The 21,727-nt window shown below is 36.1% G+C and overlaps 1 protein-coding gene across 1 annotated transcript; it reads left to right on the forward strand.

Moving 5' to 3' along the window:
- The first annotated feature begins 6,775 nt into the window (after window positions 1-6,775).
- On the forward strand, window positions 6,776-18,057 carry LOC146312409 (receptor activity-modifying protein 3). Its single transcript, XM_084740875.1, has 5 exons — window positions 6,776-6,905; window positions 7,175-7,267; window positions 9,614-9,724; window positions 10,094-10,247; window positions 17,804-18,057. Exons 1-5 carry the CDS (start codon window positions 6,866-6,868, stop codon window positions 18,048-18,050), a joined length of 645 nt encoding a protein of 214 aa, XP_084597001.1. The 5' UTR covers window positions 6,776-6,865; the 3' UTR covers window positions 18,051-18,057.
- Window positions 18,058-21,727: the final 3,670 nt, after the last annotated feature.

Here is a 21,727-nt window from a genome sequence, read left to right on the forward strand (position 1 = left end):
TAACCCCGCTGCACTAATTCACCCTGCAAAGATGTAGTCTGATCACTGCAGAGATGCTAACATTGATGAGCAACAAAACCACAATGTGTGCACCAGACAATGAGAAAAATGTGTGATGGGTTGAGGTGAATTGCTTCTGCGTATGGGAACTGTTGTACGACTTTCACAGCTGGGCCGAGATGTTGACGATCCTCGATCCACAATGTGGTTTTTGCAACCTTTGAATTTTACCCTCCTTGCTTGTTTATGAGTGTGGTTGTTGTTAAGTGATGTGAAACTGTTGACCTACTATTCAACCTGTGAACACAACATTCAATGGTGACTGGCTCCTTGGCATGAGGGTGCTAAACTGCTCACATTGAGATCATATTGTTACTTGGAACTATTTTGCTGAAAAATCCATCACTAAAAACACATCTGATTTTGCAATTATGAATTGCAACAATTGATTGTTCACTTGAGCTTCAGCAACAACAACTTCTATAGATTTCAAGTGACTCCTTATGGCCTCTAAATATAATTTTTCTTTTCTTTTGCTGACATCAAAATGTTTATTCATGCCCTAAGACAAAATTTGTAAATGGTTTATGAGCTTTATATAATGACACAAGTCAACACAAATCATTTATCAGAAGTTTTCTTCTATTATTAGGTGACTAATATGACATTAATGAGAGCAACCTCTGGATTATAATAAGCCATATGAGGTGACTGTAAGTCATTAATTAAAGGGACCGTGCATTATGTGTAGAGAGTATGGCTGCACCTAAAAAGCAGTAAATTGTCACAAAGGAGAAGCTAGAAGTAGAGAAGTTTTAGCATTTTTGCTTGAGAAATCACTAAAAGAAATAATTATCAAACTAGACGCAGGTTATTTTTCTCTTGATCAATGAACCGTTTCAGCTTTAACTCAGAGGTTTATATATTAAAACACGTGTTGTAAGTTTTTAATTAGACCGTACAGAGGTGAGAATACACCACTACACAAATCACTTCCATGGTTCAAAGTATGATGCAAATTCTACTTACGGTTCTGCTTTATACTCTCTCCATACCCAGAGTAAGATCCAGATCTGGTAAAGGCACTTTTGGGTGCTTTATCATGATTATGTTCATTCTCAAAAGAAAACTGAAATAATTTTTATTTCTCAGGTTTATGATTAGTTACTATGTCTAAGTGAGATCAATTCAAACGGTTTGTCAATTTCTTTCAGAGGGTCTGTGTTTGTTTCTTTTGTGTCTTTCTTGTACTGTTTTCCTTTCTTATTCTTTTGTTGCTGTTTGACTTGACTTGTATTTTATTTTACTTGCATTAATAAACTGAGCTATTCACTCAGTAACAATTTATTTAGGTTCATATGTACAATCTAATGTGACTGTTCTGCCATAAAATCTACTTTTATGACATCTAATGTTCAGTTTTGAGTGTTCTGACATTGTCATAGAGGTTTTAATTAAATTATATGTTTTAGGACTGAGGTCATAGTTAGATGTGATGTTGTGCTGCACTAGACCTTTTTTAAATCAGCATCATTGTGTAAATATAAATAAAACAGTACATGTGGGACTTTTTGATTTTTTGAAAAAGGTAAAAATGAAGTTTGACTATTAATCCATTTCTTGCATATTGCAGAAATATAAAGAAAAGAGTATACAGGTTGTTGGACACGGCAAGTTCCATGTCTGCTGATGGGAATTGGCAAAAGTGAATAAAAACCAGCCAAGTGGATCTTTTCTGAGCACGGGAAGGCTGATGTTTAGAGTCATTTAGATAAAGAGATGCAGTTATAAATAGATTATTGTTAAATCACTTTCATTTTATTTATTTCAGGAGCAATTTTTCTTCATGACACCTACTTCTGTGCACATCAAGTATTAAATCTGGAGACTGAACGACAGAGAGGTAAGACTGCAGGTTGTACAATCTGCACTCTTCATTAAAAAGCAGCTTTGCAGTGAGTTTAAGCTTCATACTGTGTGAATTTCTCATTCTGAAACAAGGAAAGAAGATGTGAAGAGAAGAGGGGGAAGTGGGTTTTGGGTATATATGTTGAGAAAATAAAATGAGTTTCAGAGCAAATGAGTGGGCAACTATATTTTGAACAAAATGAAAACTACTAATAATGACCAGCTGCTTATTTTAACCACCGGAGGGCGAATTGAAACCAGTTTTAATTCATTTCAGCACCAGAACAATTCAAACACTGACAGTACATCCATTTCTATTGTGGGCTGGAGATGTTCATTACTAACTAAACATTAATTTACACCACAAAAAGTGTTGTAGTGTGGAGCTGCTCTTTAGTTATACTGTCTCTGGGCTGAGCTGTTATAAGCTTCACAAGACTGCTGAGTCACTCGTATTAGTCTCAGTTTAGAGAAGTACTCTGAAGAAATATGTTTTTTCTAAAAAAAAAGTGGCTGAGTAGTTGGCAGGGCTGGGCATCATTTGAAAATCATTTGATATATAAGTTTCAGTACCAGAGTTTCTACCAGTATACTGCAAGCCCAGTGGCCCAAAATTTCGTTTTTTGTTATTGTTCTTTTTTTTAATATACTTTCTTACCATAAACCGTCCAGCATTAGAATTTCCAAAAGTTCAATACTTGTTGTGGGGCAATTTTTGTGCAAGTGTAATTTTTTTGTGTTTCAGCTCAGCCTCTAACTGAACTCCACACTGAGACACTCAACTTCTTTCTGCTATTTCTCTCCAGTCTCTCTTCTTTTCCTTCTCCTCTCTGTATGTTTGTGCTTTCATAAAGTAAGGTACATCATATCAGAAGAGAATCAAATGTGGCTCACAGTGCAAAAAGGTAAAAATGAAGTTAGACTTCTTAACCACGTCTTGAATATACACACCAGGTTGCAGGTCTGCGGATGGACATTTGGGAACATAAATACTCATCTATAATTCTCATCATGCCCCGTGGAGACTAGAAATCTGAGCTGAAATAGGCTGTAGGTCTTCCTTAACCCTAACAACATCACTGTGACATCACTGGAGGCAGGAGCAGATATTTGCTCAATACTGACTGGACATCCACATGATGTCCCTTTAAGAAATATAAACCTTTCTTTCATTTAACAAAATAAGCCAAACTTCACAAGTATTTAATGTTGCATGAACACAAGTACCTATACAATAGCTTCGCCTAAATAAAAACAGTCCAAAGCTGGCAAAAACATGATGTAAACCGGAATGATCAGATCAAAGAATGAGACAATAAAATGATCAATTTTTTCCAGATATGGAATGGCAATTTTCTGAGCTTGACAGTTTTGTCTGCATAATACGCAGCCCAAGTAACTGGACTTCAGTACTATTACAGAATGCTGTAGTGATAATATGTAATTCATATTTAGTCATATTTTATATGTCAGTCACAATTTATTTTCCTGCTCAGTGCAGTTTCAGGTGATTACTTTCTCAGTATGGCACACATTGGTTAATTTGATGTGTGGTGTGTGTGAAGTTGTTGTTTTTGTACCCTCACTCGTGTGAGTCATTCTGTTTGTCATCACATTCTTTCCCAAACAGGACCAGTAGAGGAAATGTGTTTTTAAGGTGTTAACTGATAAGAAATTGGACTCTAACAAAATGTGATTCAGATTTGAAGATGCATGTTAAAAGTATGTCAATATACACAGAAAATATCACTAATAAAGAACAATATATTAAACCTTCATACGAAGAATTTGTATTGTCCTGATGTTGCACACCACCGTAAAACACAAATTACACAACATTTACAGCTGGAGATGAAAAGGTATGAAAATTTCATATCACAATTACAGTGACCAAAATTGTCATGTCATTACCACTATCATCATATTGTTGAAAAACTTAAAAAAAAAAATACACTAATGCACGCACTGAAATCATTTCAACATGTTTTTTTTTCCAGTAAAAAACTGAAAATTGTAATGCAAAATTGATCATTCTCACAACTTATTTTTTTTTACCATATTATGCAGCCCTAGTTATAATGATAATTAAAATTTGAAATGGAAGCACTAAGCCAGGAATTTTAATCACAACTTACTGTGAAACCAAAACGCTATTTGCAGCTCCTATCAAGAAAAAAAATTCACTGTTGACTTGGTATCCCAATTAGAGCCTGTCAGGTCTTACCTATGTAAAAACAGATAACCAAAAAAGCAAATTACTGGATGAACTCACTCTGGTAGTTCAGCCCTATAATCAACTATATCAAAAACAGCAGTCAGTCTCAGAGGTGAAAAAAGTACTCAGATCTTTCACTTAAAGTCAAACTAGTAATACTAGAAATACTGTTAAAAGTAAAAGTCCTGCATTAAATAATTCACTTACATAAAAGTGCCAATGTATTTACATCAAAATATACTTGAAGAACCAAAAGTAAGAGTACTCATTATGCAGAATGGTCCACTGCAGAATTACCTTATGTTATCATTGTAGAATTATTACCTTACAGAATTAAAATTACTGATGAATTAATATAGAAATCATTTTAATGTTGCAGCTGTTAGAAGTGGGTCTTATTTTTACTATATATTCCATATGTGAATTTCCACAGGAGGTCTTTTTCCATGATAAATCATGAATATAGTTTGTAGTATTAATCTGAATCTGCAAAGTAACTACTAAGGCTGTCAGCACCATATTTCCCTCTGAACTGTAGTAGAGTAGAACTAGTAGTGTGAAATATAAATACTCATGTAAAGTACCTCAAAATTGTACTTAAGAACAGTACTTGAGTAAATGTACTTAGTTAGTTTCCACCCCTGGAGACAGCATCATGGCTATCATATCATGTGGTTGACACACATCCTTGATGTGCTTTTCTGAATTCCAAAAATGTCCCTGAACGTCTTTCAACATGCAGCGAACCCCTGAATGCCAGGACAGTTTCCTGTCTGACCGAGCCGAGGTGTAGACAGAGGCCGTTACAAAAAGCTCTTACATCCTGCGCATTGAAAATGACAAAGTACAGGAAGTTGTTGCCTTTTACACTTGGTGTGCTGGAGGCACACGCACACTCCTGAATTTAATCCTATCACATTTTTTTGAGAAGATATATAACGCTGATTTTTGCACAAATACAGGAAACTTGTCCACTGTTTTTGTCTATAGTCACTATTTCTTCCACGCAGACCTTTGCAAGCATGTCAGAGCTGTCTGTGAGCCAATGGTGTTATTGTTTATGTTTTAAAAGCTTTGTCTATCTGTCATGCTGCACCAGCTTCCTGATTCCAGACTGTCTCTGTCCGGGCAGTCACCTTCCCTGCCGCTAAATGAAGGAGGAAATCCCTTAACAGTGTTTTCACCAACTATGTGAGGGAGAGCAGGAAACTGGGCCGTGCTGCCTCCACATGACCGCCAACATCAGGACAGTCCCACTCCAATTAGCAGATATATCACTGTAGTATCATGTGTTTATGCCAGTAGACCCACAGGACTAAGTGAAGACATACCAGCACTTCCATTATTTAGTCCTTATAGATGGAATCTCCTTTAGCCAATAAACAGAATTGCATTTGTAAGAAAATGGTCTATGCTAAACTTAATACAAATAGGTGTGTGATGTACAAAGAAACCAAAGGATAAGGCTGTTTCTCTTCTGTATTTTTCTTGCTGTCAACAAATCACAGGAAAATATGAGGAACAATATGTTAATCCAACTACTTTCAATCTTCTCTTCCTTGTCTGTGGCTCTCAAACCCAAACCCTATGGTTCCTACTGAAGACATAAATCTTTAAAAACTGCTCATAAATCCACAATATGGTTTCATTAAAAAAGGAACTTCTCAAAATAGCTGATCACTTTGGTTTTTAAATGTTACTCAAACAGGAGGAAATTGTGCATTTGTTGAGGACTTTTTTCATCATTGTTGTTGAGTAATGAATCATCCCTTAATTTGTCAAGATATAAAACGACAGCTTTTTTTTCTGACCTGACTGCAACCTAGAACTCCTTTTAAGTAGAAATAGCTAAGGAATAAATTTCTAGGCAGGCTGATTGCATCTGCAGATGCAAGGATGAGAATATGATGATACTGCCCATCAATCACAAGACACCGAAAATAACACTCGTAAACATGTACAAGAACTATTTGAAAAAATGGCTGAGTCACGTCAATGTTTTCACTTACGCTGATAAACCCACAGAAAACCTGACTCTACAGGTTTCTTCAGCTCTTATGGGCTTAATTCTCAGTTTCAGATCACTGTTTTGATCTTATGGCTCGCAACTTTACTTTTCAATGCGCTCATAGCGACACATCCAGCTACAGCAGCAGATGTTTTCAGAGATAAAGCTTTAGCAGCTAAAGCGACAGCGATAGTTTTATTGGCCTTACATCCATCAGGTGGGCAGACACACAACTCCAAACGAGTTCTGTTGTTGCTTCATCTCTTCTGGATGCGTAAATAAGGCAGATGCTTGCTCAAATGTTTGCAAAATCAACTACACAAAGTAATAAATAAAAAAAATAATAAAAGTAATAATGAAACTCAAACCGATTAATTTATCAAAAGAGTTGCCAATTAATTTAATAATTGATTATTCAATTAATCGTTGCAGCTCTAATGAGTTGTAATTTAAAAGTGAAATAGGACTGCAGGTTCTGATTATATTAGATAACCTGTTAGTAGTGCTGTCAGATTGTATTCAGCTTTTCTTTTTTTTTTTTTTATCCCTCTAGTCTGTTAATCAGGCTTACTTAAGCATCTCCGGAACACTCACACACGCAGGTACATACGCACAATTAGTCAGCCATGCTAAGATAAAGAGGGCTGGGCTTGTTCTTATTCCACTCAGCTCTCAGACCTCAGGTCAGTGACCGGCCTCAGAGGTTACTGCTGGTCCCCTCATCGCTCTCCACCATGATCTTGAATCTGCTCTTCCCTCTTCTTCTCCTCCTCGGTATGTATCCGACCTCACAAACATACATGACTTTACACGCGGGTTTTAGGTTAATGATGTTTTACTCTCTTAATATTTCCTGTTTTTTGGGTTTGCTGCGTATTTCCATGAGTGTCCATTGTTTTCCCTGTGAGTGGGATTGATGAAGGAAAAAGGGGGAGGCATTTTAGTTTTAGGAGCAGCAAATGAGGCTGGTGTCTGGAGTCTTTGATAATGTGTTGGACTTGTTAATGTGATTTTAAATTGCTGAATTAAATCTGTGTCCACAGGTGTTGTGGAATCACAAACAGCCAACAAGACAGAGGAAGAGTTGACCAAAGTTGAGGTGAACCAAACACTCAGCAAGTTTACCTCTGACAACAGTAAGACTTTTTACTTTTCATTTTGATTAGATTTTCATATGTTGATTATTTTTTCAATTAACTGAGGTTGTTTGGTCCACAAAATGTCAGAAAATTGTGAAAAATGGTGATCAAAGCTCAAGTGACGTCCTTTAATGTCTTGTTTAGTGCACAACCAAAGATAATCAGTTTACTGCCACAGAGAAGTAAAGAAATCAGAAAATATTCACATTGAAATTAGAGAATTTGATGAATTTGAGAATTTCAAAATGATTAATCAATTGTCAGAATAGTTGCTGATTTATTTAATAGTTGATTAATAATTGTTAATCATCTGGTCTATGAAATACCAGATAGTTCCCCTGAGCTTGAGGCAACATCTTCAAATAACTTGTTCTGTTTAACCAACGATCCAAAATATTACATCTATCTAGGGCTGGGCGGTATGACGAAATTTTCATATCACGTTTTTTTTAAAAATCATATCGGTTTCACGGTATTTGACGGTATTTTTTTTTTCATGCAACAGTGTTCTTACCCACAATTTCTTCTACTGAGAACAGAATTACTGCAGTTGATTGTCTTCAAATAGCCCATTTTACTGTCACAAGGACTGTATCATGTTTTTTTTTTTATGTCCAGAAAGGTAAAAGCATGACCCCTTCAAAGTATGGTTACCATCACATGGACGACTATACAATTAAACGTCCCCACCCACGCTAGTCGGAACCAGAAATACTAGTCATTTAAAATATTTAAAAATTAAATATTTGTCAATATTTCATTCATGCATGATGCCAGTTATCTGTTGCCGCACGCCACTAGTCGGGGCTGCGTCTCTGTCAGATGGAAGCCCCTCTCACCCTGCTTGTATGAACCGATCGCCATGGCAACACTGGATGTCTACATCAGCGAAGTCGGACGGATGATTGTAGACTGTGACAGAATAAGCTGATACATATTCACTCGACTGGAGAAATGTGACCGCATTAAGCACACACACAGACATAAACCTGCAGGCGGAGCTGCTGCTGCTGCTGCTACTACTAGCTGCTAACGTTAGCCACACTGTGTGTCAGGCTGGAAGCTAATGTTAGCCACACTGTGTGTCAGGCTGGAAGCTAAGGTTAGCCACACTGTGTGTCAGGATGGCAGCTAACGTTAGCCACACTGTGTGTCAGGCTGGAAGCTAACGTTAGCTCTGGGTCCTTTACCTGCAGACACTGTGACCCTCTTCGGTCTAAAAAGGTGAAGCATAAGCATGTAAGGTTTGTACTGCACAGCGCGAAGTAGCGCGCATTTCAGCAGCATTTAAAGTACGATTTGGCGATTGTAGACTGTGATTCACCGGTATGGCGGTATATGAAAAATTCATATCATAACGAAAATAAAGACTGGTTTTCAGTACGAACCGGTATACCGCCCAGCCCTACATCTGTCATCACTGCAGACAAAAAAAACCCAGACAACATTTTTACAAACTACTGTTCAAACCAGAACAGAAGCTGTAACCACAGAATTTAAGCCATTTTTACATTCATCATCTACTAATTTTCTGTCAATTGATCGGTCAACTTATCGTATTGTAAGACAATCAGTTTACTATGACAATAAAAGCAGAAAATCAGTGTTTTCCTTTTCCCTGATTGTCATTGGTTGTTTTAACTGCACACTGTATAACTGTATATCTTAATTAAACTTTTAAAAGTAAACAATTTAGTTTTCTTCGCAGAAAATAATTACATTCTGAGATACAGGGCTGCTGTGTGTTTTGGTTTTTTTTTGCAACCATTACACCTAGAGCTGCAAACTGTTAGCACTTTCCTTAATTGATCATTGGTAACACTAATGATCAATTAACTTTGGCATGACTTTCTAGATTTTTTCTTCTTTGACACTAAATGCATTTTTCCCCTTCAGTCAAAGCTTTATTTCCATGCATATTCTCTAAGAGCCTTGCATTGCCTATGAAATGTAGAGAAAGACGTAAACATACAGAGCGCGCTCTAACCTCATCTGACATATTTGAAATCTCTTACAGTAGATGGAGTTAAAAGTTTAAATGAAAACTTGATCAATCAAATTCTTATTTACAGGTTAATCAATCATTGATTACTTGTTATCATCCCTATTTACATCCCTTAAAGGACCATTGTGTAGGATTTAGTGGCATCTAGCAGGGAGCTTGCAGATTGCAAACACCTTGTCTGACTGATCATTTCAGCTCCATGTAATCAAATCATTCCTATTGGTATTCATGTAAGATTTGACATAGGATTATACAGTCATTGTGCGTACTTGACACCTTTTATTCATCAAACATATGGAAATATTGCTGAAATAAAATGAATAAATATTTGCCTTTAGGTTCAATAACACCCGTCAACGGGACATCCAGTTCATACAAAGACAAGAGGAGTCAAATTGAGGATGAACTACAAAATAATAAGACATCTACTGTTATCACAGAGGATGATGGTGAGTTTTTCTACTGATTCTGCATGAGGAAAGGAAACTACCGTCCTTATCAGTGCCTCCTGTGCTTCCTATACAGATGACCTACTATCTAACTACATGGTATCAGCAATCAAGTTTCAGTTTCAGGCAAAAGGCAAGATAAAGAAAACATGCGTTAGTGGGTTCCTGAGTGAACTCATAACTTAAGGAGACGTCTGTACAGTGTCTAAACCAACATATCACAGGAAATCCCACAAATATTTCATCCATTGTACACAGCAAGACAATCTGAACAATGTAACTGAATGATATAAACTTGAGTGTTGTTTGATACCTATGTGTCGCTGTTAGTTTGTCTATGTCAGACTTATTCTTGCCCTTTCTTTGCAGAAAATTTTCAGAACCAGGAGAATGAGTTTCCAGCCAGACATTGTAATCAGGACCTGCTTGTCACATACAGTTACAGCCTATGTGGTACAGACTTTGACACAGAAATGAGGTCAATCAACACAGAAAAATGGTGTGTCCTGGAAAATATCATCAGGTAGGCATGCCAAGTATCCAAAGAATTAAGTTTATGCATGTTTTACTTTTTTATACTATTACTTGTTTTACTTTTTTCTTGTTTTGTTTGTCTATTTTCAATTTATTTGTGATCAAAGAAACCGAAAACGGATTTTGGAATGATTATACATTTGCAGTAAAATCAAAATCTTGGTGTCAAAATTTAGAATAATACAAACTTCATTTAAATGCCTTCCAGCATAAACTATGTTTAATCAAAAGACAACTTTTTAACATCATCTTAAAAAAGTACAAGGATCTGTCAGCAGTGTTTCTTAAGTTAACTGTTCATTTTAAGTCATAAATAAACAAAATAGCTGCAGAAGTTTCATAAAGTAAATTACCTGTGACATGTAACTAATCAGATAGTGCTGTGGGTGGGACATTGACTACATGAGGGTGACTACAGGAATAGATGCAGCTGCATCAGTATTGTAAAATATATTCATAAATGTATCTGGTCGATAGATTTTCCCTTGCAATAATTAGAAAAGTGCTGAATGATGGATCAGGTACTTGACCAGTCAACCCCTACTTTACATGAATTCTGTATTCAAAAAATTCTTATTACCTCATGTTTTTCTTTTAGGAACTTAAGTACAATTTTTTAAAAGGACTACATAAGTTAAGCTTTAATTTTTATTATCATAACTTGTTGTAGAAATAGTAATAGTTGTAGTAGTAGTACTGAGAAATGAGTAATTACCTCTGAAAACATCCTATCTCATATAAAAGAAAACTGAAATTTTCTGGGGGGTTTTGCCTCAGTTTCAACGCACATCATCACTGAAACAAATTAGTAGCAGGTAATTTCTATCCTGAGGCAAGTCAATCCAGGTCAGTTGTATTTATAAATCCAAGCCTAAAATTAAAAATTAACCAAAATATTTAACTCAGAGGAATTCAAACAGCTCAGCCTTATAATGTAAAGCACACTGCACTGAACATTTTTCTGGAGGTGCACATCTGTAGTTTTATTAATAAATGTGTTGGTTTCTCGAAAAAAGTGAGGTTAAAATCAGACCCCAGTGAAATGCAGTGATAAATCAGTTTATAAATCAAAGAATGTGAATCTCTATAAGGTAATTCCAGTAGGTGGCTCAGTCAATATGATCAGAGCTGCTGTTGATTTTTTTTTTTTTTTTTTTGGTCACTATCTTCCAAATCTAATTATGAGAGTTTCTGTTCTGACACCCCCACTGGCAGGACAAGATCATTTGTCAGAGCCTTCAATTTGTCTAACTTTGCAAATAACTCAAAAACAAAATAGTTTTTGAGGTTAAAAGGTGAATCTGGGTCATTTGTGCCACAGAGACCAGATTGGGTCCAACTATTAGAGAAACTAGGTGTTCATTTTATTGGTGGAGTGGCTCAGAAAGGTCATTAAAAATAGTCTAAAGTAGGGTAATGTGATTTTTTTTAACATGTGGTGGAACACAATAAACTTGATGAAAGGATGACATTTTGGCCCCATTTTCAACTCAACAGTAAGGATTGTCCACTTTCCCAGGGCAAGTAAAATAACATGTTGGGCAAGTAAATCTGGCAACTCGCATCCCTGACCAGACCAGTGGTTAAAAAAAAAAAAAAAAAAAAAAAAAAAAAAAAGAATTTAACAATTAAACTATTTTGATCATCTATAAATTGTTAAAGTAATACTTCAAGCACAAATGGCAAAAAAATGCTGTTTTAATCCTCTCAAATATGGAGATTTCCTAATTTTCTATTAAACTGAATATCTTTGGATTTTAAACTGACAGAATGACAGTGAGATTGTCCTTAAATTGCATTTTCCTCTGATGCCCCTGTCACACATTCAGGTGAGTAGAGATGTATTCCAATAAACTGGCAAAACAAGACATTTAAAATATATCACCTTGGACTTCAAAAACCGTGGATGGACCATTTTCATTATTTCTGATATTTTATAGCTATTGTTGCTGACTTAGATTAAGCATTACAGTTATCTCTTGTATTTGTTGGAGATTAAAGTGAGTACCCACTTAAATAAGGGGAAGAATTTATGGTGGTAACCTACTTCTAGTAGGTTATTTCTTAGGGTAAAATATTTGAAAGAATACATCTTTCAAAAAGAATCTGTTGTATTCAAACAACAAAAATCTTTTGGAATCTCCACTTCCTGTTTGTGTGAATCGCTAATAAAGAAAAAAAGACTTTACATATTTATGCTGTATGATCAAAATAAAAAATACTGTGATTTTTTTGTAGTGCTCATCAGAAGTGTAATATATGGGTGTTTTTTTTTTTTGGTTTTTTTTTAATACCACGCAGTGTTTTGTCCCTGAATTTTACCATTATAGGTAAATAAAGCCAATGAAGGATTTGTTGCCCGGTATGCAACATTAATGTCCTTTGCGAACCACATGCCTGTTTAAGTGATGAACTGCACCACTTGTGGTGGTAACATGTTTCATACTTGTGCTCCATTTTTTGGCCTGTCCTACAAAACTTAAAACCACTGTAGCATAAGTGGTATATGCAAAAACAAGTATAGAGCCCAGAATGGGGTCTTCAACAGCACAAATTCTGTATGTTTTAGACGTGCATTGATCACTTTTCAAGCAAAAATGCCTCCTTGGTTTCAGCTTCTCAAATTAGAGTTTATTTTTGCTTTGCTCACTTTATTCATTTTTCACAATTTTCTGAATGATTAGCCAATTGAGAAAATGATCAGCAGATTAATCAATATTGTTAATAAACATTATCTACAGCCCTATCATGTCTGCATCAAAAATAACCCATGCACATATTATGTGCTCTACACACATTTCTTTTCTTCTTAGCATTCAAGAATATGTTCAGTACTGAAAAGCTCATTCTGATACATGTGCAGATCAGTAAATCACTAAACAACAGATTTAGATGTTTATGTTCACATCAAAAAACATCAACGCATGTACCACAAACATGACTTACAGAGTCTTAAATGTATCCTTAGCAGTCAAAAAGAATCTGCAGCGCCTCCCAGTGGTGGAAGAAGTACTCAGCTCTTTGACTGAGGTAAAAGTACCAACACTTCAGTCTAGAAAACAACTAAAAGCCATAAAATTAAACACTTTCAAATTATACTTAAAGTACTAATTTTGCAGAATTTCCATACACACACACACACACACACACACACACACACACACATATTTTATCACTGAACTATAAATACTGGTGCATTAATCTGTTGATCAGTGTTTTTTATTAGTACCCTTCAGGGGTACTGCAGGGAGTACTTGAGATTTTTTAGAAATGTTCATTAAAAAAAATATTGCTGATGACATTTAAGTTTGATTAACTGCCCAAAATTGTCAACAGCTGTAAAACTTGACAGGAGGAGGAGGAAGCAGCAAATGTGTTATGTTCACTGACAGCAAGAAACCAGTTTCAGTCTTGAATGACAGACGAAATCAAGAAAACAGATTTGTGGTTGAAACATCACAGTAAAACAGCTGAATACTCAGAGAAAAAGAGAGCCAACAAAATACAGTATCAGTATCAATCAATATATCTCACTTCATATACTCGTGGGGTATGTTGTGAATTTTCCTTAAAGGATCAATAAAGTCTTTTTGATATTAGGCATGTCACAATATATTGAATATCACAATATCCTCAAATAAAAATGAATGCTATACTGGGCAGTGACGATCTCTACTATTATATTACATTATATTATGTACGTCAAAGCTGTACTTGAGTACAGTCCAACACTGATACCTACAGTATTCCAGTTAGTTATTAGTCTACTAATCATCATACAGCACAGCTTAAAAACAAATGCACAAATTACTGACATCCACAGGTGACTACATCTCTAATACATTGAATTGAAAAAAGCCGTCTCTCCAATATAGCCAGTAGCAGGAATATAACAGCTTCACTACATAATACAGCCACCATAACACCCAGAAGAAATCAGCAAGCAGTTAAATAACCGTCAACGTTACAGACTGGATGGCCATTTAATCAATTATCAGCAAAGAAACCAGCCAACAAATACAGAGATTAACAGAGACAGACATCAACTGTATTTTACTCACATTTTGATGTAGTAGTCCATTTTCTTTTTCGTTCTCACTGAGGTGAAATTATCAATATCCAACATCCAGTGTTTATTGTCAGGATTCCTCCTTCCGCCCTCCATGTCTGATAGCTAACGTTAGCTCGTTAGCTATCATTAGCAACAGTGTAAAACTAGCGGTAGCTAGCTAATTCTCGGGGTTGTTTCATAAAACTTAATGCAGCTATCTTTTTATTTTTCGTTGTAAGGCTACAGTACAGTTGGCATACTTGACGGTTCGCTTCAGGGTTTCTTCTTCCACCGGTTTGTCCGTTCATAGTCTTGCTTGTAACTTTAAACGCTAATCAACTTCACCTGTCCGTCAGTTAACTGACGGGAACATCTCGACTCTAAGACTGCAATACCGTTTTTGACCGCACAGACTGACGTTTATCAGCCGCTACAACACAGGGGAGGCGCTGTTGCAGTCACTTGTGAAAATTTAATGGTAAAATCTAAAGATGAATGCACCAAAGAAGAAACAATGACAGCTTGATTTGCATATCGCTTTTTAAAACCAGTGTACCACGTTTTATTTATTGTAAAAATATATCAGGAAATAATAAATATAAAAAAAAAATTATACTGCTAGTACTGCTACTACTAACGCTCTACTGATGATAATAATAATAATAATAATAATAATAATAATAATTATTATTATTATTATTATTATTATTATTATTATTATCTCAAAAATAGATTAAATAAAATAATTAAACTACGACTACTACTGATCCTAACAACAACAATGACAACAAGAATAATAACAACAACAGCAACAATAATAACAACAACAATAATAATAATAGAGTTGGGGTGGGTAAATAATAATAAAAAAGAAAAATATATATTTATAATAGGAACTTAATCAAAAGCCACACAGAAGTTTTGTTGTTGTCATCGTTGTTGTTGTTGTTTTGAATCTTTCAATAACCTTCAGACTGGTTGTTTGTAATGTGAAAAAGACAAAAAAAACCAACAACATTAAAATAGTGAAGCTCCAACATCCAACTCAAGTGACAATAAGACCTGGGACCACTGATGTTATTGCCATCTCACAGGGGGGCCACTTCAATGCTCAATATTTCTGAAATCTGACTTTTTTTCTTTCTATTACTAACACAGTTTTGTCACAGCAGTTTCTATACATTTTATGTAAATTAGTCAACCATGGATTTGACACAAACTCAGCAGCTCTTCTTTATGATCATTAATACCAGTATTACAGTGTTATGGGTAATAAGTATGTAACTAACAACAATAGCGGTTTGAGACCACTGCAATAAAAACACATTTTTGAGTGGAGGGGACTATAAAGTATTTTTAAACTTAAAATGACACTAGTCTATGTTGAATCCTGAGGCAACCCTGGCTTGCTGGCTATGAAAAAAATCTATGTTTTAGGAGGTGAAAAACTTCACAGGGGAAGTGAAACATGGTCTTATTACCATGAACACACACTGTGGTTTATTTTGACCCAATCCCACGTGCACACACACACCGTCCTGCTGCCACAAATACTCACTAGAGCACCACAGCTGCAAATGGTCCCAGCATATGCACTCTTTACGCCTGTTTGAGTAGTGTTTATTTCATGAAATACCTTAAATATTATAGAATAATTCCACATTTATCTTTAAGTAAAGGTACACTGGAAAACATGATGTCATGATTGCAAATGGCTTTGGGAAATATCCTTTATCAAGGCTGGGTCAAGTAAACATCTGTACCCTGAGTGAGTCTCTCTCCCACTGCACAGTAAATGATCTGTTTATGTTCTGACAGGAAATACTTTGACCACAACAGTCTCAGTTTTAGTCAGAGGTACGTATATGTGCCACACTTTTTTGTCCAACTGAAGAGTTTCATGTCTAATCCAGTATCCAGTTTCACAAAAACATGTGGTCTTAAGAAATGTTTCTTTCTATTTTTCAACCTGGACCCTATTTTTCTATTTTTGTGTCTAAGGGACAACAGCTTTTGAAACTGGTGCAGTATTGAGCAAGATGCTGAAACAAGCTGCAAAGTAATCTTAAAAGTCTGTGCCAACTAAAAGTGTTTGTTTTTGCCACTGACAGGCTCAGAGTGTTATTCTACATGTCTGAAAACATTATGAGAGGATCCCTGCAGAGATGGACCTTTTTTAAAGAGTAAAATCCTTTTTGTATAACCAGAAACAACAAATATATCGCCCTGTTCAAAGCAACCAGACTCCATTAACAAAAACAGTAATTTTAGCATTCTGGTCTACCACTGAGCCGACTGGTGAGGTTATTTGGGTGACTGAGTGAAATTGGTGTTTTTCTTTGTTTCTGTTATAGTTTGAGTTGTGTGTTCTTGTTTGTTTGTGGTATTGTGCGACTTCTTGTGTTTTAAAGGATTAAAAACTGATTGAAGATGCAACAGATAAAATTAGTGTTTTTGTCAATGGAGTCTGGTTGCTTTGATCAGAGTGTTGTAGTGGCTGTTTCTGGTTAAACAAAAGAATCTTACTATTTAAAAAGTATTTATCTCCTTTCCATCATATTGTCAGACATTTAGAATAGCAGTCTGAGCCTGTCAGTGGCAAAAACAAGCACTTTTAGTGGACATACTTTGATAGTATGCAGTTGCCTGGTGGTAATTATGTTGCAGCTCAGTTTTCTGCAGCGGTTTCGCTCAATACTGAACCAATTTCAAAACCTGCTGTGCACATTAGTCACACATGTTGACTATCTAACAAAACCAAGAAAAGTTTAAATTTAAATGACTAAAACAGGTAAACCACAGAGCAGCTTTTAGGACTGCAATTAATTATTATTTTCATGATCAATCAGTCATTTCTTTCTTGACTAATTGATGAGTCATTTGGTCTATGAAACGTCAGAAACTAGAGAAAAATGCAGAGCACATTTCTCAGAGCTCATCATCAATTTGCTTGTTTTGTACGACCAATGGTGCAAAACCCACAGACATAAACATGTTAAAACAACAACAACAACAACAACAACAACAACACAAATAATAGTAGTAATAATACATTGCATGCTCCAAGTAGTTTACATAAAAAGACATAGAAAAAAAATAGGAATAAAATATCATAATTAGTGTAGAATAATATGAAAAATAAAAACAGAAGAAAAAAGAGAGAGTACACAGAATTCATCTTCAAAAAGATAAAACACTGAAAAACATAAGGTTAAAAAAATATAATAATAATAACAGTTAAAGGAAAATACATTTTCAAAGAAATGCAGATGTTCAAGGCAAAAGGCCTGTATAAAGTATATGAAAAACATGTTTACTGTTTACTGTTTTCTGACATTTCCTTATTGATTTTATGTCATATCTGTTTTACTAAATGAACTGTATTTCTGTCAAATTGAATTGAGTTAAAAAATATAAGATAGAACCAGAGAATGACTCAAACTATGATCATATGTGTTCATCATTAATTCATGGGTTTCTTGTATCTGTTACAGGCCGTACAACTACCTAACGTTATGCTTGGAGCTGGTGTCTAATACTGTTGGCTGTTATTACCCAAACTCCGACACTCAGGACTTCTTCCTCCAAATTCACTCCCACTACTTCCACAACTGTTCGAAGGAGGAGCTGCTGCTGGAGGACGCTCCTCACAGCCTGGTGATTGTCCTCACGCTCGTCCCTGTGAGCCTCATCCCCGTCCTGGTCTATCTGGTGGTCTGGAAGAGTGAAGTCCACAAGTGAGTGAGTCACGTCAGACCTGCACGCCATCATGCAACGATGAACTCACATTACACGTTATATATGTGAGAATATGCCAAAGAATCTGCTGCATATTTTTAATAAAGAAAAAAATGTTTAAGCAGCTGAAAGCATTAAGATTTCTCAGGATGTGAACACACTCCATCACTGAAAATCACATCTTTAAGCTCATTGACACAAGTTAATCACCTCACCAATTTAAATGCATAATATTGTGAATTGTTATTTTCAATAAATAATTTTTGGAATATGTTGTGTGTGGTGTTGATTTCACAGTAGATGTTTGGCAGGCTGATATTAACTACACAGTCTGCATGAATATGACTTTAGGAGAGGAGCTAAAGGTAGAATATGCAGGATTTGTCAGTTGCAAGCTAAGCAATGTGCTGCTGTCAGCAGAAATATTTTAGCCATCTGAGATAAATCAATATTAGTTTAAGTCTACGCTATATTTTACTTTGCTGTCAGACCCCCTTTTCAGACAGGTAACTGCTGTTAAGCCAAAAATCAAAAACCACCAGCCTCCTTTTGCAAAAACAGTAATTTTACTGCAGAACATGTTTTAGGCAGGTGATCTGGTCCTCCAGGAAATTTTGAGCATGAAGCATTTTATTTCCTGCATTCTGGTGAATTTTTATGCACCAATTTGTGCCTTTTCTGCATCAGTTTATGGTGAAAAGCACAAGTTCAGGCACCTGGTGACAATTCAGAATATAACTTAACCGACTGAAATGTGCCAGGAGACCATGTTGAAGCCACTGAATAATTCTGAAAAACAAAAGCCTTCGTTTCCAAGGTTTTGATGCTGCCTTCAAATGTAACTTGTGAACTTGTGGTTACGACGTGAGAAGTCCTGTACACAACTTGCGAACTTGGAGCTTTAAGAAAATTTCCCCTTATAAGATTGTGAATACCACAAGAAGGGTGCGACTTCACGTGAACAACGTAAACATGACCCCATTTGAAGACGGCACAAATTCACACATAAGCCAAGACGATCGAAATCACAAGACTGCATATTGCAACCATTGCTTCTGAGGTTGCCACCACCTACTTTGGAGGTATTGCTGCGTCTATAAGTTACATTTTAGAGGTTTATCGAAATAAAAGTCTACTGCTACTTTAATACTTTTATCAGAGGAGGGGAGGGAGGTGCACATGTTCTAAATATTGAGTTATTGCATCCTTAGGAAGTTCCAATCATATATCATATATATTTATCATTTATTTTGTGTTATTTGTGCAAACAAATGAACTAAATGCATGCAAAGCTGCACACATGTTAAGTAAGAAATGCACACACACACACACACACACAAAAAAAAAAAAAAAAAAAAAAAAAAGCATTTTGGAATCTGTGTTCCTGAGATGACTCAGTTTGAAATTTCTATGAAAAGATGTCTGCTGTGGTTCCTGGTAGTGCTGTGTGGATTTGCATGTGTGTGTGTGTGTGCTATCTGTGTGACTTGTCAGTCCTCCTCACATCTTCAAAGAGCTGTTTTGGGGGTTAAGACTTGGTGTGAAGGTTGGTGTAGGAGTTTAGAGAATACATCATGTCAGAGACAGTCTTAGCATGTGTATATAAGTGCAGACTAAATCTGCTGTGATAAAGATCCTGTGATGTTGTTGGTTCATGATGGACTGATAAGAAGAATCATTAGCACAGAGTCTCACTAACACTGTCCCTGCTGGTCCTCTGTATGCACTGGAGTGAGTCGTGAAAACGCACACACACCCAGATGGAGGTCATTTGCTTCAGCACGGTCAACGCCACCGTTTCCCTGACTTCACACCTACACCACCCAGAGCCACACGCTCCATTGGCTCTGCAGTCTCCAGTCAACCAAACGTGATTCATTTCATCCTGTGTGAAACTTTACAGCGAAGGTACACAGCTGACCATCAACAGGAAGTTCACTTCAAAAGGGCCGGTTTTAATTTTGAATATTTTCATCCCTTCATCTCACCATCAGATCAGTTTTTCTGGCAGGAAACTGCCGTTGTACGAGCCAGACATTGCTCTGTAAATGAACCAAACTCCATGGGAAATATTTTCCTCACAGGACACGGGAGCCGCTGGTCTCCCGTTGCCACGATTGGTTGGCTTGTTTGTGTTTTTGTGTGACTTCAGTGTTTTAAAGGTTTAGCTGGGATTCACCAGAGTCACACAATAACACAAACTAACTAACCGACCAAGGCAGCAGTAGACCAACAACTCACATGTAAAATTCTTGTTTTTTCAAGGGAATTTGGTTCCTTTAGGGGTTGACTTACCTGACTTATATAACAGAGGTTTCTCGTCAGAAAAGGATGTCTGACAGCAAAGTAAAGCGGTAAAAATATTCTAAATATAGCCTGCACTTAAACTGATATTGTGGCTAAACCACATTTTGTTGCTGACCCACCATCTAACATAACTAATACACAGACTTCATAAAACCCGACTTAAAAAAAAAGATCCTTTTATATGTCCTGTTCACATATTGTGGCTCAGAACAAAGAAAATGGGGCACGAACTGACACATAAGTCCAGATTTAATTTAAAACTTTGTGTTTTTCTGCAGACAGGAGACAGAGGCTGTTAAAACAATGGCGTGATCTGCTGTATTTCCTCTTTCGCACATATCAGAGGCTCTGTGTTTGTTTAGAGCAGATCTCTGCAGCTCCTCAGAGGTGATTCAGAGACACCATTGTCTCTCTTATCCCACAGCCTCTGTTGTAACCAGACGTCCTGCTGGTCGGCATTTATCTGTGTCACAAAACCACACCGTTAAATGCAAGAATACATAATAATGCTATCTCCTATTGCTCCTAATTGTAGCACTTTGAGCAGTTAAGCTTATTTGATGTACTTGATTTTTGCAGTTATTGTGTTGTGCAATTTTTTATAATAAACATCCAAATTTGTCTTGTTTCAGGCACATTTTACATGTGTTTTGTTTACAGCTATTTTTTTCAAATAAATGAAATACAATCACAAGATTTTATTATCTATTATTAAATATATGTCTAATGAGATTATTCAGATATGAATACACCACATGTCCAAAACTATGTGGACACTAAAACATTACTTTCAATATTAATCTGCTGCTATAACAGCCTCCACTGGTTTCAGACTTTCCACCACATCTTTCAGTTCTGTGGAAAGAAAGAAAGATTGAAACCTCTTCGGCTTTTGGCCCCTCAAAATGCAGCAGTGTCCTCCTGCGACCCCCCCCCACCCCCACCCCCCCATGTACATATCTAACAAGTCTGACCAGTTCAGCTAAAGACTTATTTATATTTTCTTGCTTAAAGTGAATAATTTTTAGAGACCCAAGAGGAAAAATATCCATTTATTCACAAGAAAAATGTGCATCTTACAGCCACATCTGGGGGTCCAGACCCACAGGTTGCAAACGGCCGGCCTTGTGTACTGTTACATTAAAATTTTATCTTCCTACTTCTGAAAACAGTCTAAAAAATCAGCCTCAGACCAAAAGAGGCCGTGTCCACTGCAACACACTTTATTGTGCAAAAGGACACACTGCCACCTACTGGTTCAAACAAATCAAAGAAAATTATTGCTGACTACAGAAATAAATTATGTTTTTATACTCATTTAAGAGCTGAATTCTTGTCCAAAGTTAAACAACAACAAATAAATCATTGATTTA

This window comes from Lutjanus erythropterus, chromosome 17, assembly GCF_056507025.1.
Source record: "Lutjanus erythropterus isolate fLutEry1 chromosome 17, fLutEry1.hap2, whole genome shotgun sequence".
NCBI classification, from domain to species: Eukaryota; Metazoa; Chordata; class Actinopteri; order Lutjaniformes; family Lutjanidae; genus Lutjanus; species Lutjanus erythropterus.

What these genes read in the sequence shown, in the direction of transcription:
- LOC146312409 (XM_084740875.1), top strand. Translation starts at nt 6,866, where the DNA reads ATGATCTTGAATCTGCTCTTCCCTCTTCTTCTCCTCCTCG. An exon ending in CAAGTTTACCTCTGACAACA is followed by an intron (nt 7,268 to 9,613) that starts GTAAGACTTTTT and finishes ATTTGCCTTTAG; the next exon opens with GTTCAATAACACCCGTCAAC. An exon ending in TGTTATCACAGAGGATGATG is followed by an intron (nt 9,725 to 10,093) that starts GTGAGTTTTTCT and finishes CTTTCTTTGCAG; the next exon opens with AAAATTTTCAGAACCAGGAG.